Source organism: Emys orbicularis, chromosome 5, assembly GCF_028017835.1.
Source record: "Emys orbicularis isolate rEmyOrb1 chromosome 5, rEmyOrb1.hap1, whole genome shotgun sequence".
NCBI classification, from domain to species: domain Eukaryota; kingdom Metazoa; phylum Chordata; order Testudines; family Emydidae; genus Emys; species Emys orbicularis.
This window is the reverse complement of record NC_088687.1, coordinates 95,018,731-95,044,450: the sequence shown is the minus strand read 5'-3', so window position 1 is coordinate 95,044,450 and position 25,720 is coordinate 95,018,731. Positions and strand designations below refer to the sequence as shown.

Here is a 25,720-nt window from a genome sequence, read left to right as displayed (position 1 = left end):
AGGCTTTAAACCAGTGGTCACCAACCAGTTGATCGTGGGGGGGGGGGGGGGCAGGGTTCTCCCTCCGCATGCTGCTCCTGCCTGCGAGCACTGCCCTGTAGCTCCCATTGGCCAGGAACAGGGAGCTGTGGCCAGTGGGAGCTGCGGGTGTGATGCTTGCAGAGAGGGACAGTGTGTGGAGCCATGTGCTGCCCGCCCCCTCCCAGGGGCCACAGGGGTGCGTTGGCCCCTTCCGGGAATGGCGTGGGGCCGGAGTAGGAAGGGAGCCTGCCTTAGCCTCGCTGCACCACCGACCGGGAGCCGCCAGAGGTAAGTGTTGCCCAGCGGGAGGCCGCACCCCAACCCCCAGCCCTGAGCCCCCTTCTGGAGCCAGCACCCCGAACCCGCTCCTGCACCCCAAGCACCAGCCCCCCTCCTAGAGCCAGTACCCACCCCCTCCTGCACCCCAACACTCTGCCCCAGCCCTGACCCCCCCCCGAGCCAGCACCCTGTACCCCCTCCTGCACCCAAACTCCCTCCCAGAGCCTACCCCCCGCACTCCCTCCTGCACCCCAACACCCTGCCCCAGCCCGGAGCCCCTTCCTGCACCCAAACTTCCTCCCAGAGCTTGCACCCCTCAACCCCTCCTGCACCCCAACCCTCTGCCCCAGGCTCAGCCCAGAGCCCCCTTCCACACTCCGACCCCCTTGGCCCCAGCCCAGAGCACACATCCCCTTCTAAACCCCAACCACTTACCCCAGCCCAGTGAAAGTGAGTGAGGATGGGGGAGAGCGAGTGACAGGGGGGAGGGGGGAGCTTTGGGGAAGGGGTGGGGCCTTGGGGAAGGGGTGGGGTAAATCCTGGGTTGCCCTTAAATTCAAAAAGTGATCTTGGGCATAAAAAGGTTGGAGACCACTGGTTTAAACCATTCTCTAGCTGTTAGGGGTTAAAAAGTAACAAAATGATTAAGTAAATTCAAATTCCTAGTCACACAGCTGCAGCAGAACTTGAAACTGCGGAAAGAGGGGAACTTGGAATTGACTGAAATTGTCTGATTCACCTTATGTTGGAGTATTCCGTTCTCCACAGAGCGATTATACATCCCATATGTGCTGCAATAACTAGTTGCACTAGGTGGGATAAAGCTGGAATTTTAACTCTTGAATTTTCTAGTTTTGTGGTTATAAGTCAGAAATGTTGTTGGGATTTTTCTTCTTAAAAAGTTAAAACAACTCATGTAGTGCAGAGGATTAACTACTTTGGCATGGCCACACGAAAAATTAGATGTTAATCTGGTTATTTAAATTCACCTTTGTGATCTTACTAAAATAATTATTTTTCATGTAGTAAGTAATTACTTTGTTTACTTATTTTCAGGAATTCTCACCACTCATTCAAGGTTTGGCTCTCTTCCCAAAGTTGCATGTAAGTATAAACCTCGTATTAGTTCAGCTTACCAGAATCTAGTTCATGAAGTGCGTCAGTTACCCTAGCAAAAATCCAAAGCAACTCCACTGAAGCGAGCTGAGTCATTCCAGATTTATCTCAGTGAACTTTCTCTGGATTTATATTGGTGTAATTTGAGATCAGAAGACGTCCCTATATGGCAATCTAATATTCACAAATTAATTATTTCTCTAGCATAAATAGTAAGACTTTCAAATTCATTTTTAGTCAGTAACTTCCTTTCATTTTTACTTCCCAACAGCACAGCTAGAACTATAATAGATACCTACTAAACATTTCTTTCAACATTTTTTTCAATCAGAAATAATTAAAACTTATTCAGGCTGAGTGGTGAAGTTATCTCCAATTTAAATAAAGTGTCTATTCTGAGAAATAGGATTGTTTAATCTACCATATCCTTTCACCCACAAATTGTGTAGACTGTTATCAGGTGAAAAGTGTCAGTCCTCTGCACTCTGAATTCGCATGACAGGCTCTGCAAAATTTCTGTATGTAGCATTCATGTAAAACCCTGCAAGACTGCAGAAGTTCTTGATAATTATCCTGTGAGACTCCAGTAGTCCAAGATGGTAAAACAGTCAGAACCTTTAAGAAATGATAGGAGACTGGTTTAAATTGGTTTTAACTTGCAGTAATGGTCTGCCTGCAGTAATTCTTTTTATGTGGTGAAAGTCATCATAAAAGGACACTATCAATTTAAAATCACACTACAGTATGATTTTTTTACTTAATGTTATTAAAAGTAATACTTAAGAGTACTGTAACTGAAAGATTAAAAAGCGACAAAGAGTCCTGTGGCACCTTATAGACTAACGGACGTATTGGAGCATAAGCTTTCGTGGGTGAATACCCACTTCGTCAGATGCATGGGGTGTTCACCCACAGAGTGGGTATTCACCCATGAAAGCTTATGCTCCAACACGTCTGTTAGTCTATAAGGTGCCACAGGACTCTTTGTCGCTTTTTACAGATCCAGACTAACACGGCTACCCCTCTGAAAGATTAAAGAAATACAAATTTTCTGTATTTTTAGTTTACCTTCTTCAGTTGACAACAGTTTGTATATAGTCAGCTTCTCCTGTTGTGTGGGGGTCTTTCACGCTGCAACAGGGAAGAAAGAAACATTTATAATCACATTTCCTTTATTTTCTTTTTTAAAACCACAAACATTTGCAGGAGACTTGGTCAGGTTTGTACCTGAAATTACTTCTCTCTTTTGGCAACGACTATATTTCCAGCTGATAGTATCCATTTTAAATTTCTGATGACTCTTTGGCTTATGTAACTTTTCAGCATTATTGAAAAGTTTACAGGTCCAACTGTCTAATGTATCATTTTAACCACATATTCCTGTTGCAGTGAAATCTGCCTTAAGAACTTTGCGAAAGCATACCTACACCACGCTTCCTGATTTGAAGGTCATAATTCAAGTGTCTCATTTGTCCCTTTCATGCTATCTTAATATCTTTTTTCTCTCTGTATGCACAATTAAAGGAAACCTGCAATTTTATGTGACGGATTTTGAAATCTGTGTAATCAGAAATATAAATCACTATTTTTAAAAAGTCAGTAAAATAAAAATGAATAAATGGCAGTAAAACAGGAAGTTGTCATCGCTCTGCTTTGCCCACATAGATTCAGATACTACTCACATTGACTTTAACAGCAATAGGAACAGGATCAGGCCTACAATTTGTGATAAAGGAAGTGCTGCTTCAAACACATAAATGAATGAGACAAAACTATCAGGTGTTTAAGGCAAGTTCTATTTTATTTTTTGTGACTTGAACAATACTACTACACACATTCTTCTAATAAGTAATAATTGCTACTTTGAAGGGACCTCTACATATTTCTGGTTCTGAGATGTATCCTTCCTGAGCTTGTGCGATTGAGCTTTGGGAATCTTCAAGAAAAAAAGGATAATTGGGACTGCACAAGCATCATGTTAGAGCACAGAATTCTAGAAGTGAAGTTCCCAACTACCTCATTTGTTGCTTTCTATGGCTGGTTGTGGATATACAGACTTTCACTTTGTACTGAGAAAACTTTCCACCAAGAATATTTGGTTGTAGTTTTGGTTGTTTTTTGGATTGGTAATTTCATGTAGTTTCTGCAAAGTGACTGTCTCTGACTTGGTTCTGGGACATCATGTCAAGGTCAGAGCCAAAAAAACCTGAGTTAAGTGGTGAATTTAATGTCCCCCTCGCAGGTTAAATGCACAGACTTGCTGCCTGATGTGCTTTGATGATAACCTGGATCATAGTTTAGCTTGCCGACCTTTTATGTGTTAGTTCTAAAAGAACAGATACATTCTGTTCTATGCCTTCCTCTTGATAGAGGCCCAATGAACCATACTCTGGTCAGGGAGAGGGCAATTATTGACTTGAAGTTCCCCCTAAAGTTTTCAAACAGAAGCCTTTGGTCCTAGGCTTTGCATCTTGATCCTGCTTCAGATTGGCAAAATATTGTGTATCTGGTCTTGTGGCTGTTTCAGTGCCAAAAGGCTTACACTGGGCTTGTCTATGCTAGAGCGGCACAGCTGTGGCTGTAGACATTTTCTACAGCAATGGAACAGGTTTTTCCCTTGCTGTAGTTAGTCCACCTTCTGAGACGTGGTAGCTATGTCGAGGGAAGAATTCTTGCGTTGACCTAGTTGCATCTATACTGGGGGTTAAGTCAATCCAACTATGCCATGTGTGTCCCAGGACATTACAGAGACATGGTGGGTGAGGTAATATCTTTTATTGCAGCAACTTCTATTGGTGAGAGAGACAAGTTTTCAAGCCACAGAGGCCAGGGCTACACTACAGATCTATATTGGTACAACTACGTCACTCAAAGCGTGTCATTATAGCCACTTAACCCCCCATGTAGACAGTGTTATGTCGGTGGGAGAGCTTCGCCCGTTGACATAGCTACCACCTCTTGGGGAGGTGGATTAACCACGCTGTTCGGAGGAGCTCTTCTGTCGGCATAGGAGTGTCTTCACTAAAGCACTACACCGGCACAGCTGCACCGTGCAGCACTGTATGCGAAGACGAACCCAGAGATCTTCCTCAGGTCTGGGGAGGAAACTTCCAACATCACAGCAAAATGCAAGGTGGAACAGATTGTTTAGCATAAGTAGTGAGCACATATTATAGGGGACCATTCAAGGTAGAGTGGCCCGTTAACACCTCTGCAGTCATAGGACAAAAAGATGGGGTTAGTGAGCTACAGATTGTTGTAATAAGCCATAAATCCAGTGTCTCTGTTTACTCCATGATTTTTAAATGTCTAGCAGAGTAATGAATTTAAGCTCCCAGGCTCATCTTTTGAAAGTGTTGTACAGGTTTCCTTTGAGGATGAGGACTGAGAAGTCAGATATAAAGCAATTGCTTTGTGAAAAGTGTTCACTCACAGGTGATAAGGTATTTTGTCTTTTATCATTTTCCTGTGAGAGTTCATTTGAGAGTGTAGTGACTGTCTGGTTTCACCCACATAGTTGTTATTGGGGCATTTAGTGCACTGGATGAGGTATAACACCTTGTGATAGGCATGTATAGGATCCGTGAATCTTGAAAGGTGTGTTGCCATGTATAGAGGTAAAAATCACCTCCCTATTCCTACTTGCTACTCCACTGTTTATGTATCCAAGGAACACTTTAGCCCTTCTTGACAGAGCATTCTACTGGGAGCTCATGTTCAGTTACTTGTCTACTGTGACCCCTAAATCCTTTTCAGATACATTCCCCCATTGTGTAGTTCCTAGTTGTGCATCCCTTGCTCCTAAATGAATCACTTTGCATTTGGCTGTACTAAAACATGTTTTGAATGGCTCCATGTAACCAAACTATCCAGATCACTCTGTATGACTGCCCTGTATTCCTCCTTATTTACTATTCCTCCAATCTTTGTGTCATCTGCAAATTTTATCAGCAGTGATTTTATATTTACTTCCAGATTATTGACGAATATTTTGAATAAAGCTGGCTCTAAGTTCTGTTCCCTGAGGAACACCACTAGAAATATCCCATTCTATGATGACAACTATTTTTTTGCATCCGACGAAGTGGGCATTCACCCACGAAAGCTTATGCTCCAATACATCTGTTAGTCTTAAAGGTGCCACAGGACTCTCTGTTGCTTTTTACAGATTCAGAATAACACGGCTACCCCTCTGATACTTAACTATTTTTTTGAGATCTATCAGTTAGCCAGTTCTTAACTGATGTAATGTGTTCTTTATTGATGCTGTATAGTGCTTTGGATATTGCGTGGTACTAAAGCAAACGTTTTACTCAAGTACAAGTATATTCCATCTAAGCATTTATCTTTATCAATCAAACTTGTAATCTCATTAAAAAAATGAAATCAGATTTGTTTGATAAGATCAGTCGTCCATAAAACAATGTTGATTGGCATTCATTTTATTACTAACCTTTAATTATGTATTGATTGAATCCCGTATCACCTTTTTCCGGTGATATTTTGCCCGGAATTGATATTAGTTTTACTGACCTATTGGTACCAGATCACCCTGCTTGCCCACTTTGCTAATGTTGTGCCAATGTTAGCTCTTCCAGTCTTCGGGAATTTCCCTAGTATTCCAAAATTCATTAAAAATGATCTCTCTAGATCCAGCCCGCCAGCCGTTTTAATGTAGTCCTCGAGCTCCCACTGGGGAGCGGGATCTGAGGCTTGCCCTGCTCCGGTGCTCCAGCCAGGGAGCAGGGTCGGAGGCTGCTTCACCCGGCTCCTGGAAGCAGCAGCATGGCCTCCCTCTGGCTCCTACGCATAGGGGCAGCCAGGGTGCGCCGCCCTGCATGCTGTCCCCGCCCCAAGCACCACCCCCGCAGCTCCCATTGGCCGGGAACCGCGGCCAATGGGAGCTGCAGGGGTGGTGCCCGCGGATGGGGCAGTGTGCAGAGCCGTCGGGCTGCGCCTCCGCATAGGAGCCAGAGAAGGGACATGCCACTGCTTCTGAGAGCCATTTGAGGTAAGTGACGCCCGGAGCCTGCACCCCGGAGCCTCCCCCCCGCACCTCTGCCCCAGCCCTGATCCCCCTTCTGCCCTCCAAACCCCTTGATCCCAGCCCGGAGCACCCTCCTGCACACCAAACCCCTCATCTACAGCCCCACCCCAGAGCCCGCACCCCCAGCCAGAGCCTGCACCCCCTCCTATACCCCAACCCCCTGCCTGAGCCCTGATCCCCTTCCCACCCTCTGAACCCCTCGGTCCCAGCCCAGAGCACCCTCCTACATCCCAAACTGCTCATCCCCAGCCCCACCCCAGAGCCTGCACCCCCAGCCGGAGCCCTCACCTCCCCCCTGCACCCAGCCCGGAGCCTCTCCTGTACCCTGAACTCTTCATTTCTAGCCTGCACCCCCAACCAGAGCCCTCCACCCCTCCGGCAACCCAGCCCCAATGTTGTGAGCATTCATGGCCCGCCATACAATTTCTATTCCCAGATATGGCCCTTGGGCCAAAAAGTTTGCTCACCCCTGGAATGAGGGGTGTGTTGAGCATGTTTGGTGGTTGTCTTGGACATGCCCAAAAGAGCCTTCTGAACATCAATAGAGGAGTGAAAAAACCTGTAATTATTTGAAAAGAATTTTTAATCAATACAGGGCATATTATTTAAAGGATGCTCTATGGACAACTGATTTTTTTAAGTCCGTTTAAAAATAATGCAAGTTGTGTCCCTTTAATATATTGAGAGCTGTTTTGGAGCGTCACTTGTAATATATATTGAAATACAAAAATGTCTTATTTTGTTACTGTTCTTAAAACTCAAGTCAGGTAATGAAAAATAAATAAAGGCTCCGATGTTAACCAACTCATCCATGTTCCACATAGATTGTATCGTATACACTTAAAATTGATATGCAACACATTTAAAAAGTAGGCAGGGGATAAAAGAACTTTAGGTTTTTATTTATGGATTTTGAGTGTTAAATGTTAATAGCTTTGTATATGTTCTGATTTACCTAGTTTTCTTTTAAAAGGGGTTATGGAGAAAGAAATATAAATGCATATTCTTGACTATATATGAAGTGCTTGAAGAAACAGTTCCTTAAGAAATACTGATTTAGCTAGGCAAGTTCCGGGTCATTGAGGTTTCCCTTTAATAAACTATAGCCTGTCCCTTTAAAAAAAATAGCATTAAATGAAGTGAATAGACAGACACCTTCTCTGCCTTAATGACTTATTGCCAGTCAGATTCTTTTATTAAATTCAAAGTGATATTCTTGACCGTGAAGTAGGGCTGTTCACAACTTGAAATTACTTTTCTTTGAGTTTTTGTTCCAATGTGGAACAATTTTATTTATTTATTTTAATTTTGGAATTTTCTACAATTTCCAAATTTCCTATGGAGAGTCTAAATTTTTGTTTTAAAAAATAAAAAAGTCTGTTTCTACATATTCTGAATGAAATTGATGAGGCTCTCTGAGCTACTCAGCTGGAAACCTTAGAGCCTAGCTCTAGTCAAAGTTTCCAGGGTTGCCAGGTTTACTGTTGTGCAACAGGGAACCCAAAGTGTTGAGAGCCCTAGTTTGAGACCCTTGGGAATCTTGGTCCAGAGATCTTTGATTGTCATCCTTCTCTCCTCTCAACTGCCACATCTGATGGTTGCCTGCTTGTCTCAGACACTTCATTATGACTTTGTTCAGCTGTCACCTTACTCTTTTAGTACCTTCTCTGGACAGGAGTACCAAAGAAATATTAAAGATGCTGCCTTTTTTGTTCTTTAAATCAAAACTGAAGACTAACTTATTTTCATTTGATACTATGGCACCGTGTACTACATTTTTTAATGACTACTTTTATTGTAAAGTATATTGATGTTATGGTGCAGAGTATATCAGAGTTGCTCTTTTCTTTACATACAAGTTGCCGGTATATGTGGATATATTGCTGGAAAGATTTCTTACATGTCGGCCTGCCAGGAGAAATTTGGGAGACTGGAGAATTCCCCAATAGGACAAACTATACGACAAAGGCGCAGAGATCTTCCACATGAGTAAGACTTCAATTCTTTCACTTTCTTTAAGTTCTTAAACTTTTTTTTTTTCTTGTAAGAAGTTCATAGAAAGATCAGGGCTTCATTTGCAACTTGCGGTGATCTTGAGAGCTGAATATTTCCTTCCCTTCCAGCAACTTGTTTCCTCCAGGAAACTCATTCTTTGTGAATTCACAAAGCAGCGGCATCAACTGAAAATTATAGTTTGAGCTCTGTTATGTACAACTGAGTATTTTGTCGAGTCAAGCAAAGAGTGTTTTTTTAAGCAAAAATGTACTAGAGTGTACATTAAGGCTTTGGTTTCCTGTGGGATTTACTCACAATAATGTTACACAAGTTTTCTCTTGATAGTTTAGAAGACAACTAAAATAAAATAGCCTCACTTGTTGGAAGTTTTCCAGTAGTTTAGTTTGACTGATGGTGAAGTAGAAAGAGGGCGGAAATAATAATAAAAGGAAAGAGATCAGTAAACAATATTAGCTGAGGAAGAAGTATGGTGGACAAACTTACTACTTTCCTTTGTTCACAACTTTAAAATCTATAATAGTGGAGAAACATGACACCATTATACTGTATTTATGAAAAACTCATTAAGTTCTTTAAAATATTTCCTGTTTTGTTTCAGAAATGTTTTCCCACTTGATACGGTTTTTAATAACATTAGTTTTGTAATCTCTGACCTATATAAATATTTATATTTATATAATTCACTGCTCAGAAAATGTTATTTGGATAGCAGTGAGCAGTAGTCCAGTTTATGTAATGGTTACTGTTACATAGACAGACATATTTTTAAAAACCTTTTAACAAGGACTTGAATTAATCTCTTAACTGCTTTCCAAACTAGGATTTTTGAAAGCTTTGTGTGCTGAACATGTTTTTATACTGAAAGAATTGAATTTACTGCACTAAATTCGATTGTATTGGATAACATCACCCTAAATATTTAGTTCCCTTTAAACTCCATGTTCTAATCTCAGTTGAGTTGGGGTGATCATTCAAAACTAAATCTTTTACAAGTAAGAAATTATAGTGGCTCATATCTTTGTCAAGAGTGGGTGAAGAATTGAAACTGTAAAAACTTGTTTAAACAAACAAAAGATTTAGGTGTCTTGATGATTCAGTAGGTTAATAGCTCATTCTTTTGCTTCCATAAGATGGGTTTAAATTGTTTTAGGTTATGAATGAGAATGTTGTGGCTCTGTCTGGCAGACAGTAAATACCAGTAATTTGTACAAACTGCAATATTGTCCACATACACTGCCCTGCTTTGAAGCCAGTGATATCAATCATTTCACTTTCATGCTAGTTAAATTCATACAAAACAAATGGCTTTATAAACATTTTGGTTTGCAATTAGCAAGACCTAGGCAAATAAAGGATTTTTATTTCTTTAAAATTGTCCTTTATATGCCACTGTACACTCATAGATGAGGCAAGACAGATGCTACCACCTCTGGGCATAGAATGCATTGTAAAGGGAGAAATAACAAGATAATTCAAGATATTGCCAATGTGGAACTGAACAGGATAGAACTGACGAGAAATTATGTCAAGTAAAAATTACATAAAGAACCACCAGAACCCAGAGAGAACAAATGCACAGCATTTATTATTCTGCTTAAGAGATGGGCAAAACAAGCAGATATAGCTGATATATTTAAAAAAAAAAAAAAAAAAAAAAAGAGAGAAGAATGCATAATATGAGTTTATACAGGTGGCTTACTTTATTAAATATCACTTTCAGAGAAGACAGGAACCAACAAAGCTACCTGTATTTGAAAATTTTACACAAGGGATTGACGTTTCAGCAGTCAAGATTCTTTAGAATCATGACTGTTTTTAAATGACAAACAGCATAAAGCTGTTAAGTGCAGACTGTAAATATGAAATAACAGCAAAAGAATGGGATGAGATAATACAGATAACTGTTGGCCCTAATACTAACAAAATAGTGCAAGTTTAATATTATTTAGTTTACAGAATGTATGTTTCTCCATTTCTGTATAATAAAATACATAATATTGCCCTAGAGAGCTGAATGAAATGCAAATAGCCAGGCCCTCTTTCATGCACATAAAATGTGACTGCTGGATGGTATTAAAAAAAAAAAAAAAAAAAAAAAAAAAAAAAAAAACACAACCCCCCCGTCCCCTACCCTTTGGAAAACCGTCCTGAAGGAAATAATAATAATAAAACTAGAGAGAGAACTTGAACAGGACTTAGACTTTGGGAGTTGGGCTGTTTGTAAAGATTCAATTTGGGAATAACAAAGCTACTCCTGTTTTTGCTGTTTAGAGTAAAAAAAAGAAAAGCAATCTTAAATTTGTTGTTTCAGGCAACACTTCCTATTGTAGATCACTGAAAAAAATTAATAATAGAATATCTTATAATGTAAGACTTCTCAAAATTTGTGAGACAGTGCCAGCCAAATTCACAAAAATGGATTAAAGTAATAATATACCTTGCACAGGAAAACAATACAATAGAAACACTGAAATCATTGAGATGCTTTGATATAGGGTATGTCTATGCATCAAGCTGGAGGAGTAATTCCCAGTGTGAGGAGACATACTCATGCTGGCTCTCATCAAGCTCTAGTGCACTAAAAATAGATCATAGCCAGGGCAGCACAAGGGGGGCAGGGTGGGAGGGAGGCGGTGCGTGCTGGCTGCCTCCAGTATGTTCCTAGCATCTGATGGGCATGCACTCAGCAGCTAGCCCCTTTTGCTGCTTACACTGCCGCGCCTACGTTCTATTAGTGTGGTAACTCAAGTATGTCTCCTCAAACTGGGAATCCCACTCCCAGCTTGAAGTGTAGATTTACCCATAGACATGGTAATCTTATACCTATACGAGAATCAAGAAGAATATATACACAGGATAACTGAATTACATCCCCGCCACCTTTTGCTTTCCTTTTTCTATTCTCCTGAGACTCTTCCATGCCCCCTCATAAAACCATCAGCTTCCCTTCTGCGCCCCCCCCCCCCAAAATGAATATGAATGCTTAAATGCAAATATACACACCATGTTATGGTGGTATTTAAATAATGGGGAGAAAGGGAAAGGTTAAAATAACAATATATTGCTTTATATTGTTAATTCTGTAATAAGATATATGTACCTATATGTGTAAAGACAATGTAACTGTAATGTCTTACTGTATTGTAAATGATCCAAAATATGAATAAATAAATTCTCCTTCTCCCCCCAAAAAAGTAAGAGATGGGCAGCTGAGTAAATAATTCAGTAGTGTACAGAGCCATTAGAAGTATGGGCTTAAATCCTTCGCTATTCAGCGAAGCATGTAAGCATACACTTAAAATTAAAGCATGTACTTAAGTGCTGTGCTGAATCAGGCCTAAATTACTATAGTACACAAATTTTTTTGCATGTAACCAATTGATATCATCTTCTTTTTAAAAAAATTGTTTTTAATCATCATTTCCCCTGTTAATTTTGTGCTGGAAAACTAATTCAGCAATAGGAGGGAGGAACATAAGACTTCTGTTTCCTCAAGATAATTCTTTTGCCCCCAGGATAGCTACTGTGACTTTTTTTGGTATTGATCAGTCGTAGCAGCTTGTAATGAAGGGTTTTAAGTTGCATCTTGGCTTCTCAAACCACAGTTCTTCCCTCAAAACATTCAAAAATAGTAGCTACTGCTAGATTCTTATGCCACCACTAGCTCATGCAGGCACACCCTGTTCTATTTGTGTCTGATGTGTTTTGTCTGTGTCTGAATTGTCTTTGGGGGCAGGGATTGTGTCTTACAGTATTTATCTTGTAAAGTTCCAAGCCCATGGCTGGTACTCTGTCTATATTCTGTATTTTTTTTCAGATATGACTCAAGTTTCTCATGTATGCTCCTTTTTTAAAGTGTGTATGTGTTAGGAAGGGGGACATACAGATCTTTTTGGACAGTGTAAGCAGAATCAATTACCTTTTTTCTTTTAAAATCTGTTAATACTTAAAGTTTTAAAAAATTAATTGTATTAAAAGCTTTAATGAAGAACATTTTATTCCTCAACCCATCGTGTGTCATGTGCTTTAATTAATTATTTCCAATCTTAATATCCAATTGTGTTATTTTTCCAGATATGCTGCTCAAAACTCAAAATTTGCAAGTTTGCCTTCTCAGTCACTTTTTGGATCTTATCCAACAGCTGAAGCTCCACTTTCTTCCAGCTATTCACATGAATATAGTTCAGCAGAGCAGTCTGCAGAGCAGTCTGTCTCTAATTATGCACCAGTTCCATTCAGTTCTTCTCTGAATGAATCCTCTCCTACTGGAATTACTGACCATAATGCCCAAGGTATGGCTTGTCTTAATAAAGTTTATAACTTCATAGTACATTAATTCTTGTCTCTGTCCTGGATGTCTTTTGTCTTCAGAGGTGGGAAGAATGTGAAAGTAAAGCTTCTTTTGTCATGATGATAAATACGGTATATCCCCTTAATTTGCTTGGATGTATACATTCTGTATATTCAAATTGCCTTATTTTAGCACCTGTCCATATATACAGTATTTTGTAGATCGCAGTGGTTTTTGTTACAGGAATGTGTTGAAGTTCCAGAAAGAAAAAAGTATGTTGACACAAAGCACATCTATCTACAGTATGTTTGTTTTAACATTTGTCTCTTTAAAACCAATTTAACGTCTATATTTTTTTAAAAAGATAATTGCAATAATTATTTCCATGGAATAAATATATATATATATATATATATATTTATTTATTTTTTAGGTATCATCCATGACCTGAGTTCACGATCTTGTGTTTCCCCTGTAACAGTCCAGGACATCATTAACACCTAAAGCAGCATGAAGGCTGCAGGAAATTTTAGGCTCAGTGATGTCCTCAGTTGTTGCAGGAGAAAACAGAACCCTATATTCAGATTTTTAAAAGTTAAAAACACAAACCTATCACATTTTAAAAACCCTGTTCCATTGGCATGGGATTAAATATATGGAATATATTGGCATGGGATTATATATATATAAATGTATTTTAGATTTTGTAATTTAATTTTTTTAACAATCTTTTCATTAATTTGACTCTAAAAGCCCCTTCACACAACTAATTTTTGCTAACAGATTTAGGGGCTAACATTTTAGACACATTCATTTTAGACACATTCATAATCTTTATGACTCCTTACACTGAAGCACTTGAAAACTGCAATTTTAACAGAATCCAGGAGTTGCTCTCTCCGTGTGTGCTGAATTTATACAATAATTGATAATATGTGAAGGAAAAAAAATCCCCAAATAAAGTATAGAAGTGATATTCAGAGGAGGAAATGTGTGCAGAAATGCAGAAATGAATGCTTGCAAAAGTGAAATTGGAGCTGGCAATTTACACATATTAACATCATGCATAGGTTGATTTTGATTTTTAACTGTTTTTTAATTAACTGGGTTTATAAAACTGGACAGTAAGGAATAGCATGAAAGAATAATAAAATAAATATGTAATCCAATATGGAGTTTTTCCAAATCCAGTTATCCCAATAAGTCTTAAGCAACAACCCACCTATTGATGACAGCAGCATTTTAATGTATAAAACATCACATTCTATCACAAATCCTGATAACCTTTACCATTTAATGCAGACTGAGGTAGGGTGACCAGACAGCAAGTGTGAAAAATCGGGACAGGCGTTGGGGGAATAATAGGATCCTATATAAGAAAAAGACCCAAAAATGAGGACTGTCCCTATAAAATCGGAACATCTGGTCACCCTAGACTGAGGGTTTCTCCAGAAACGATTGCCTTTAATATACAGACTGTTGGATTTTAAAGTGTGGGGGACAAATTATGGGGGGGGGCCATTGTCACTTGGGGAAATCACTGTTAGTACCTTCTTTAATATCCCTACAATAGACTGATATCTTGCTCTGTTGGAGGACCTGCTGTACATGGTTTTGCTGTTTCTGGAAGGATTGCAAGCCTGTATGCAAATCATAAACTTAGCTGGATTTCTGAAAAGTAATTTATAAACTTTAAATAATTTTGGAATAAATTTGTCTTGTTATGCTTTTGTCAAGTGACCAAAACTTTCTCATCCACCAAATGTTAAACAGCTTAAATCTCTTTCTGGTAATTTAGCAATATCAGAATCAGAAAACATAAATTAGTGTCTCTTCTCACGTGTGGATAGAGACTGACAGTTTGTCTACCTCAAGCATAAATAAGAAAAAATCAATGAAGTCAGCTCAAAAATCAATCTTGATCTTAAAAAAAAAAAAAAGTAAAACCCTTGTTTATCTCCATTTCTGATTGTGATCTGATTTATAAATTTAGCCACTTTCTTGGGATTTACAAAGCTGACCATGTGTCATTCAAAATTAATAATAGTTCAGCCAAAAAAACTTGAAGAACAAAAAGAAAATGTAATCAGGCCCTAGAAGAGCCATAACACCCTGAAATAGCGTTATCCCCTTTGCCTTATTAATTGTAACTCATAGTCCCAGATACGATCATTCACATAGTTGCAACCACCCATGATAGTGTTTACTGCTCAGTTTCTTGGATGGGAGAAATCTTGCAGATTGTAACATCATTAATGGTGTATAAACCAAGATCAACAGTTTGTCACTTTGTCCTCTGAGGTCATGAGTTGAAATCCTGGCCCTATTGAAGTCAATAGGAGTTTGCCATTGAAGTCAATGGAGCCAGAATTTGACCCAAGGAATAAGTGAGCCCAAGCATTTGCATTAACTCATATGAAATTTGAGTCTTATTTCACAGAGTTCAACCTATTTATCGTTTCTTTTATTTGTTTGATAATCTCCATAATAATTAAACTGAGGTTCTTCACTAGCCAACCTAGCAAAGTGACTCTAATAGTTGTAGAACAACTCAAGATGTAAAACAGCTCAAATTTGTGGTTCTTCCAAAAAAAAAAAAGTGATGCATCTGGTTTTCCGTTCACCAAAGGTTTCCTTTATTAATCACCACTATATATTATTTGAAATGCTCTGTCAGTAGTAGTAGCACCAAATTATGGTGCTCTAATAGATGAATATGTTCTTATTTCCTAAACATTACTGGACTAGACATTCTTACTTTTACTCAAAGATCTGACATTTTTAATATTATTGGGGGATGGCTAGGTTTTTTCTTGGATAAAATAAGAAAAAGAAAACCTTTCTCCATCCTAAGAGCAATACATTTTTGACAGATTAAAAATGGGGGGGATGAATGGAAGCAAACCCACAAGCCTGATAGTGCTTAGATGCCACGGAGTTTGGGCACTTTATAAATACGTAGGTGGCTGATCCATAACATCCTTTTCTCTTCAGACCAGTTTGATTTCCCCTTCTCCAAAGTCTTCATTTTTAAAAAGTTTGGCTGTGCTTGGAGTGCACAGAATTCTATTCTCTAGAGTCTGAAAATATGGAAAACTCTTGCTTTGGGTTGCGCTATCTGCTCAGACTAGACTGCTGTACCATACTGATGTACTCCCAACAGAGCAAAACATGTCTTTGCTGTCAGTCATGATCTAGGTGAACTGCTATCTGCTTGAAAAGCTGTTTGTGGTAGTGCTATGCATAGAAATTCTGCTTTATGTTCTTATTTGTGTGTCACTACTCAGTTTTTCCAGCACACAACTACTTCATAACATTGGTGGCATCTGAGAATAAAATGAAAGGATTCAGGAGGGATCCTTCTGAATGTATAGAGTGCTTTTACAATACTTTAAAAAAACTGAATTGCAATTTAGGATTGTGGCTGTAATGTGTCCCATTTCAATCTAAATTGAGCTACAATTGATAGGCATGCTAAAAAATGTTTGGTTAATTGCAGCTGTAATCAAGTGTAGTTGGGTGTTGCTAATTCTCAGTGGTTTTTTTGTTTGTTTGTTTGTTTGTTTGTTTTTTAGAACCTGTTCCATTACTAGAAGAAAGTCCTAAAAGAAAAAGTGTCTCATACGAGGAGTTAAGGAATAGAAACAGAGAGACATATGAAGTAGCATTAACGCAAAAGGCAGAGACTCCAGTCAAGTCTTCACAGGAGAGACTATTTAAAAAAGAAGGTAATTTGATGCTGAATTGCTGCAGTACATAGTGAACATGGATGCCAAAGTAGTGTTGAAAAGGGTTAGAGTCTTATGCTTAACTTTGTTTATCCTTTAGGTTTCAGAGTAGCAGCCGTGTTAGTCTGTATCCGCAAAAAGAACAGGAGTACTTGTGGCACCTTAGAGACAGGTGCCACAAGTACTCCTGTTCTTTTTATCCTTTAGGGATTTCTTAAACAGTGTCTTGAGGGGGAAATGACAGAATTGTGTTTCTGACTTAGCTCACATTTGAACTGATTTCCTTTCTATGTATGGCTTATGTACATCATATTATATAGTTTCATATTTCAAATTACTTCTTGTGTTGGAAAAAAACATTGACGTTTCGGTGGCAGATTATAATGACTGTACTAGAACAATCATGTTATCCATTTAGAAACAAATTGTGAAAAGCTTGATTAGTGCTTGACTGCCTAGGCCTTTAGGCGTGTGGCTACGCAGCAAAGAAAAACCTGCAGCTGGCATGTGCCAGCCGAAATAGGTTCACAGGGCTTGAGCTGTGGGGCTGTTTCACTGCTGTGTAGACTTTGGGGCCCGGGCTCTAGGATTCTGAGAGGTGGGAGGGTCCCTGAGTCCAGCAGTCTACATAGCAATGAAACAGCCCTGCAGTCTGAACCCACGAGCCTGAGTCAGCTGGCATTGGCCAGCCATGGGTGCCTAATTGTATAGACATATCCAAAGAAAGCACTTACTGCATCACAGCTCTTTAGCAAAGGTTCTAGAACTAAGGTTTCTGATTGAGTTTTTTAGCTTTTGAAAGGGTGTATGCTAAGTTAGCATTCTCTCAAAACAGACCACATACCTGTTTTTTAAAACGTATTTTATGAATTTGGGGATTTCTGTAGTGTTGTAGAATTTTGAAGGACATGTCATTGTTTGCAGATGTTTACCGTTCTATGTTAAAATTTAAAGGAAGGAACTAGTACTTGGCACCAATCTTGAGATTTTTGTTTTCACACTGGAAAACAGAACTTTAGACAGTAAAACTAGAATGAAACGACCTTCAAAATGAAATGGCATTCAGTCAGTATAAAGCTATCTTTGGGAACCACACTTCTTATTTTGAATAAAAATTTTTTTTTGCTGTTTAATGCACTGCAGGATCTGTCATTTTGAATCTTCAGGAATTATATTTAGGTCCCCATATATTCTGCATCACAATGGGACCAAATTCTTCAGCAGCAACCCTTTAATTTTGTGGCAATGTTAATTTATTCTAGCACTATGAAATACTCTACATTCCCAGACCGCCCACCCTCATAGAACATATTCAGTGTTAGCCAATAGTTGAAAATACTAATTAACATAAAATTCTTGGGTGAACATTTGAAACAATAGTTATTTTCAAAGATAGGGTTTTTTTCCACTATATTCTCCATGGGGCCAGTAATATGATTAACTCCCCCTTGTGGGAAAAGCTGTAGAGCAAATGTAGCTGCAGGCTGGTCCTAGCAGGGCAATGAGATAAAATATTGAGTACCTGCCTGGATCAAAATGATGAATTTTGTGGCAGACACTCTGAATTATGTGGATTCTTGGGAAAAATGATGACTCCCATGGCTGTGGAATTCATGATGCCATGATTGAGATGAATGAGGCAGTTCACACCTCTTAGCTATTGTTCCAGGTTGCCTGTAGATTCAGGCAACGGACATTTCATCTGTGTGCACAGTTTCCTATTCAAGGTTTTCTCCACAGCCATAGAGACTAGAATCATATTTTCTTTAAATGAAAGCTCAAGTTCTGGAGCAGCACTTTGTGGCAAGGAGTAAACAGCAAAGTCTATGGCTATGGAATTGCAGAATACAAAGGTTCAAAATTTTATTTATACTTTTTAATCTAGGATTTTTTCACTATGGAACAATGTTTAAACATAACATAGGATCACAATAGATAGAATGTTATGTTACTTTTATATTTATCATCAGCTTTTGAAAATGGAACATGAGTAGTTCACTGAGCTTTCTACAAATAACTTGTAAATGTGGTTGCTTGCACTGTTTAAGAAAGTAGAGTAAAAGCAAAACTAAAATAAATGTAAATATTTGCTGGATAATAAATGACAGAAGTGCATGAAAGTCTGAAATTAATTTCAGGGAACTTACTGATGTCACTAACAGAGATGGTTCAATAGCAGAGTTCAGTGATTTTTTCAGCCTGTTTACTTCTTTTCTTTTGAAATGTTAGATAGCTTTATAATAGTGATGCCAGCCTCTATCTCCTGTTTGTCCATGTCTCTCCCAAACAAGCACCTTTTCACTTTCTTCCACATTGCCCTCACTGGACTAATCCATAAAACCATTACCGTTCCCTCCTTCAGATCTGTCTCCAAAACCCACTTCTACATTGTAGGCAGTTGCCAACTGTTAATGGCTAGGTAATTGGCCGGTGGGGATTACAAACATCTCCTTTTTGTTTAAAAACAAATATAAATTAAATATATAACTAATTACCTTGTAGCCACCTAACTGTGCATATAACAAGACTATGCAACCACATATTTGTATCTTTTATTCTTTCCCTGTTTCTTCCAATTGTTTGGTACACTCACTTGTTGCATCTTGTTTTAAATTAATTATAAACTCTGCAGGGTAGGGATTAATGTAATTGGTCCCTAACCTGACTGGGGTCTTTTAATACTGCTATAATAAAAACTAGTAATGCCATCTTTACCCCTTCCCTTATTTTAAAAATTACTAGACACACACTGAAGTGTAACTGTGCCTAAACCTCACACTTTGAAAACACAACACATTCACCACAATTTCAAAGCACTATGTAAATTAAACTTATGTATTTAAACTATTTAGTTGTATGTGATATTCTTTTTCTTTTTTCTAGTCAAAGTAAACAAGTATGGAGATGCTTGGGAAGAGTGAGAACTGAATCTTTGCATGTACTGAAGGAAGTTATCGTCAATCAGCTAACTTCAGTTCCATCTATGTTGGTCATGAATATCTGCACACTTTGGTGTATTCTGCCAAACTGAAATATGTTATAATAAAGGAGACTAGATTTTATTTTTGACTTTCCAGAAGAGTGAAAAATGATGGATTGTAGGCTTAACATTGTGTAGCTTTGCACCATTGGGGAACTAGACTATTGATGAGAACAGTGATTTTAAACAGTTTGATATTGTTTAGAAATAATGAAAAAGGGATAGCTCGCACTAATTTTTATAAATTTGTAATGTGAGATAAGACACTGGCATATGTAAACAGACTAAGTCAGATGTAGTGGTGTTGAGAGGGAAAAAAACCAATCTTTTCAGATTATTTAAGACTCCCATTAAAAGTCACTCAGTAAAACATACCCTCTTATTTTGTTCGTTTGTTCTGAAAGTAATGTGATGTAAAATCCCAGTGGTATTTACCCCCATCTAATTAGTAAGGTATTAAAATAGATTTTAATTTCTCCCATATTTTTGGGGACTTCAAAGTCAGATCTTATTAACCTGCAATAAATCTTTAGGACTAAACAGTAAAAATAGACAGTGATGAGGAACTAGCTAGGTACCAGAGTAAATGTACACCTTTCACGCTCTTCAGAAACATTTCAGAATAACATGCACATTTTAGTGAGTTATCCTGACTCATCTACCACTGAGTGATTGTCATGACAAGACCCAAGTTACCAGAAGTACAGAAAATGATTAAATAAAAGAAAAAGGAAACATTAAAAAAGCATCTGTATTTAGGAATAGTGGGTTAAGTGTATTAGTTACTTTAATTTTGGTGACTTGGGTTCAAATTCTGGCCTGGATTGAAAAATAATTTTGTGGTCTTATTCTTATTCCCATGTTTACACATGTCACAAAACCACCACACAGTTTGTCACCACTTTCTGTCTCTCGAGAAGAGATCCCATTGAGTAGAATATAGCATTAGTATTTCTGTTCAGGACTGAGATACATTGGCAGAGCTGTGCTGACACATTTTCCTAGTATCTGCTTTACCTCCTACATATCTGGATCAAAACAGTGCCACCAGTCTTTCTTTCGTGAGCACTAGAATCTCATCTTCAAGCTGTGACCTTCAGCTGCTCTACTTATATTCTTAGCCTGTCAGCACTATCCCTTTCTGGTTTGGGGTCTTTGGTTAAAGGTGTGCTGAAACTGATCAATATCAACCCTAACTTAATGAGAGAAGAGAAGGAATTATATTACCAGACAAGAAAAATGCTCTTGAGGGACCTCATTGATTCAATGGACCAACAGAGCAACATGGACAGAAAGATTCACCAGGGTGGTGCAGAGTAAGCTGAAATGAGGATGACAAATAAATGTAGAGAAGATGAGTTCTTAAAGAACCAAACAATGTTTAAGAACATCTGAATAACAGGTCTGTTTGCAGAGAAAGGAAATGCCAAACTACTTCTGACCATAAGTGGATGACTGGCATCAGGTTATCTTGAAGCTAACTGTAAAAAAGACCCCAATTTATCTTGATGAGAGAAGGTTTTCAGGTCTGAAATAAGAGGTCCATGAAAGTACTAGAAGTCAGCAGGATTTGTACTGTTGAATGATGGGGACAGTGCAGAATACTGAAAGTGGTCAGAAAAGTACTATTATCATGGGAGAAATTCATATAACATTTTCTTGATTTCTCCTTGTTATACCCACCATACGAAAAAGGAGACAATAACTTACTAAGCTGCAAAATAGTAACAGGAAGTTGTAACACTTTTCTTTGCGTATCTGATCTTTAAAGAGAGAAGGTACATTTTTCTGGCACTATGTTGAAGCAGACAATCTCTAAGTGAAGGAAGGACCCACGGACAAGCCTTGAGTAATAAGTACGAGGGAAAATACCAATATTTTTCACTCCCTCACAATGCCTAAAGGAGGTAGTATTTTGGACAATCATCTTGCCAATAAAAATGTCTTGTTTTATTATTTTTGTGAAATGTGGACTACATTAGACTTTTTTGAAACATGTTTGTAAGAGTCTGGTGACTCTTTGTCTTTGCCTCAGAAATCTGAATTAATATTTGCTTGTACTGAAGGTTATTAAAATTTCTCTTCGTGTGCATGTATGTTTTATGTAGATCAATGTTTTCTACCCTTAGGGCTTATCTACATGGGAAAATTTGCTGGTATAACCAGTATAACTCCCCATGGGGACGCTCAGATTCAAGAATGAGTGCGATTTTTTTCCAGTTTAGTTTGTCACTTTGGAAGCAGTCTAAGGGCACGTCTTCACTACCCGCCGGATCGGCGGGTAGCAATCGGTCTATCGGGGGTTGACTTACCGCGTCTAGTGAAGACGCGATAAAATCGATCCCTGATGGCTCTACCGTTGACTCTGGAAATCCACCGCGGCAAGAGGCGGTAGCGGAGTCGACGGCGGCGCGGCAGCGGTCGACTTGCCGCCGTCCTCACAGCCAGGTAAGTCGACCTAAAATACGCTACTTCAGCTACGCTATTCACGTAGCTGAAGTTGCGTATCTTAGGTCGACCCCCCGCTGTAGTGTAGACCTAGCCTAAGCTAAACCTGAAGACGGCGCTCTTATTCCAGAAGTTGAGTGTTTACACAGGGAGTTATACTGGTATAACTATACCATTAAATTTCCCTGTGTAGACAAGTCCTTCATAATGAGTTAGCACAATGAAAACATGGGGCTGCAGTCTGATCCTTCTTCCTTTCATCCCTTCTCTCCATAAATCAGTGATGTTGCACTGCATGTGAGAATCCATTTGGACTATCATTAGAAATATTTTAATCTGCCTCACTATTTATTTGTAATTGTGTGCTTATCTTAGGTAGTATGAGGATTGTGGACCGTCTGGTGCAGAACAGCAGTTGATGGGAGATTATTTTACCCTTTTTCCGTTTAAATATTGAAAAAGGAAAAGTCATCTACTCCATTAATATTATACCTTAATCTTGCATACTAAAGTGAGTGCTTTCTAAATGCTGTAAGCAGTTTGTGTACTGATCTGAAGCCAAAGGTTTTGAAAATGAGATTGACATCTCACCCCAAAATAATTATTTTATGTGTGCAAAAATCATTTTATATAATACTGTTAGAAGTATTTTCATTTTCTGTAGCTATGAAAATAAAGGGCATATCTCATATGTGGGAAACACTATTTTAAATGCTGTTTTTATTAATAAGAACTAGCTATGTTAATATATGTGGCATAAACAAATATCAGAGAAAATTCAAAATTAAGTGTGGAGCTTGGTCTCTCAACCTTGCCTTTTTGTACCTAGTTATTGCTGTAAGTTGGGTATGTAAATACTCTTCCTCACTTTAGCACAACATGGTGGGTTGAGGTGTTTTTTTGTTGGTCTGTATCATGTCCTTAATGTATATAAATACCTGGGGTTTGTATGGTCATAACTTTTAACCTCAATGGTGGTTTGAAAAACAAAACCCTAATATTCTATCAAAGCAGGGCCTTTTACCTTTTAGACAGTATGATTCTGCATAGTGAGTGTGAGATTGGCATACAGGCAACTGGAAGGATGTTGTCACTGGCATTGCAGGAGGCATGAACTGGCCACATTACGGGTGTGAACTGGGCTATATTTTAAAATGGCCATAGCTTCATACTGAGACCCAGCATCCCTTCATTTCTCTTAGCTTGGAATAGGAAGAGCTGCACTTCGGGTTTGAGCCTTAGGTTGATAAGAACTTTTCACATTCTTCAATATCTTGTCAGGATCCCCCAGAAAAGATGGAGAGGTAATGGCTTGATTTTTTCTCCTGTGAAAAAGGTGCCCAAACGTAAAACTTTGAGAATGTATTAGATATCAAGAACCAGTAGGGGCGAGAGAATGCCGAAACAACCCTGTGTGTGAATATTAGAATTTTGCTTAGATTAACTTTCACAGGTAACCACTATCATTTTCGGTTAGACAAGTTTCTAATCTGGTTCAACCAAAAGGATAGTTGGTTTAAAATAGACTCGATTGAAATAGAAGACAGCTTTTCTTTTAAGTAATCTTACCTGTATGTCTGTTAACAAAGAATCCAGCATTTTATACAACTTGGAAGTCCTTTTCTCACGTAGCATAGAACTAATCATCCTAAAAATGCATCTCTTCAGTTTTACTCTTTAGGTCAGAAAGTGTTCACTGCTGTATTCTGTGTGAGCACCAAAAGGAATGAACACAAAAGGATTATGTATTAATTAGGGCTGTTGATTAACTGCAGTTAACTCACAATTTAAAAAAATTAATCGTGATTAATCACAGTTTTAATCGCACTGTTAAACAATAGAATGGCAATTGAAATTTATTAGATATTTTGCATGTTTTTCTACATTTTCATATATATTGTATTCTGTGTTGTAATTGAAATCAGTATATATTTTTATTACAAATATTTGCACTGTTAAAATAATAAACAAAGGAGAGAGTATTTTTCAATTCACATACAAGTGCTGTAGTGCAATCGCTTTATTGTGTAAGTGCAACTTACAAATGTAGATTTATTTTTGTTACATAACTGCACTCAAAAACAAAACAGTGTAAAACTTCAGAGCCTACAAGTCCTACTTCTTGTTCAGCCGATTGCTAAGACAAACAAGTTTGTTTACATTTACAGGAGATAATGCTGTCCTCTTCTTATTTACAATGTCACCAGAAAGTGAGAACAGGCATTTTCATGGCACTTTTGTAGCCAGCATTGCAAGGTATTTACGTGCCGGATATGCTAAACATTTGTATGCCCCTTCATGCTTCAGCCACCATTCCAGAGGACATACTTCCATGCTGATGATGCTCGTTTAAAAAAAAAAAAAAAAAAAGCATTAATTAAATTTTGTGACTGAACTCCTTTGGGGAGATGTGTATGTCCAGTGCTCTGTTTTACCCGCATTCTGCCATATATTTTCTGTTATAGCAGTTTCGGATGATGATCCAACATATGTTCATTTTAAGAAGACTTTCGCTGCAGATTTGACAAAACGCAAAGAAGTTACCAATGTGAGATTTCTAAGGATAGCTACAGCACTCAATCCAAGGTTTAAGAATCTGAAGTGCCCTCCAAAATCTGAGAGGGATGAGGTGTGGAGCATGCTTTCAGAAGTCTTAAAATAGCAACACTCCGATGTGGAAACTACAGAACCCGAACCACCAAAGAAGAAAATCAACCTTCTGCTGATGGCATCTGACTCTTTTATAATGAAAATGAACATGTCGGTCCAAACTGCTTTGGATTGTTATTGAGCGGAACCCGTTGTCGGCATGGACGCACATCCCCTGGAATGGTGATTGAAGCATGAAGGGACATATGAATCTTTAGCACATCTGGCACGTAAATATCTAACAACACCGGCTAGAACAGTACCATGAGAATGCCTGTTCTCACTTTCAGGTGACATTGTAAACAAGAAGCGGGCAGCATTATCTCCTGCAAATGTAAACAAACTTGTTTGTCTGAGCGATTGGCTGAACAAGAAGTAGGACTGAGTGGACTTGCAGAGTCTAAAAAATTTTACATCGTTTTATTTTTGAATGCAGTTTTTTTTACAAAATTCTACATTTGTAAGTTCAACTTTCATGATGAAGAGATTGCACTACAGTACTTGTATTAAGTGAATCGAAAAAATACTATTTATTTTGTTTTTTACAGTGCAAATACTTGTAATAAAAAATAAATGTAAAGTGAGCACTGTACACTTTGTATTCTGTGTTGTAATCAAAATCAATATATTTGAAAATGTAGAAAACAGCCAACATATTTAAATAAATGGTATTTTATTATTGTTTAACAGTGCAGTTAATTGTGATTAATCTTTTTAATCATGCAATTAATCACGATATTTTAATTGCTTGACAGCCCTCTTATTAATTATATATTAACCTTCTTGGAAATGTTTAAAATAATTGACTTCCCTAATTCTTAAAATCTTTACAATTTTTAAGCTGCAAGGCCAAATTATTAAAAAATAAAGATAGTGGCCTGAAACTGGGGGCTGTTGACATGCATTGGGAGCATTTGGCTTAGCTCCTTCACACTTGTTATAGCCTCATTAAAAGTTACAATGTCAGTTGCTTCTGTATTGCAGATATTTGGAGAACTGAGTTTACAATGCTGTCTTCCAAACTCAACAGCAAGATTCATAATCCAAAATAAGCAAACAGCCGAATTCTTCAGTAATTGCTTTCAGCAAATGTTCATTCATATTACATGGATCTGTTTGGAACCCAGTTAAACAACAGATCATCC

The 25,720-nt window shown here is 38.3% G+C and overlaps 1 protein-coding gene across 2 annotated transcripts in view; it reads left to right on the top strand.

The window, feature by feature from the left end:
- Nucleotides 1-21,570, top strand: part of OCIAD1 (OCIA domain containing 1) — a 32,098-nt gene extending 10,528 nt beyond the window's left edge. Inside the window, exons 4-8 of one of the 2 annotated variants that reach the window (XM_065404717.1) lie at nt 1,357-1,404; nt 8,323-8,452; nt 12,554-12,771; nt 16,364-16,498; nt 19,382-21,570. In XM_065404717.1, the coding sequence (XP_065260789.1) occupies nt 1,357-1,404; nt 8,323-8,452; nt 12,554-12,771; nt 16,364-16,498; nt 19,382-19,419 (569 nt within the window). In that variant the 3' untranslated portion in view covers nt 19,420-21,570. Of the gene's footprint in view, nt 1-1,356; nt 1,405-8,322; nt 8,453-12,553; nt 12,772-16,345; nt 16,499-19,381 lie in introns of both variants that reach the window. The other variant, XM_065404716.1, reaches the window with a different exon arrangement.
- Nucleotides 21,571-25,720: the final 4,150 nt, after the last annotated feature.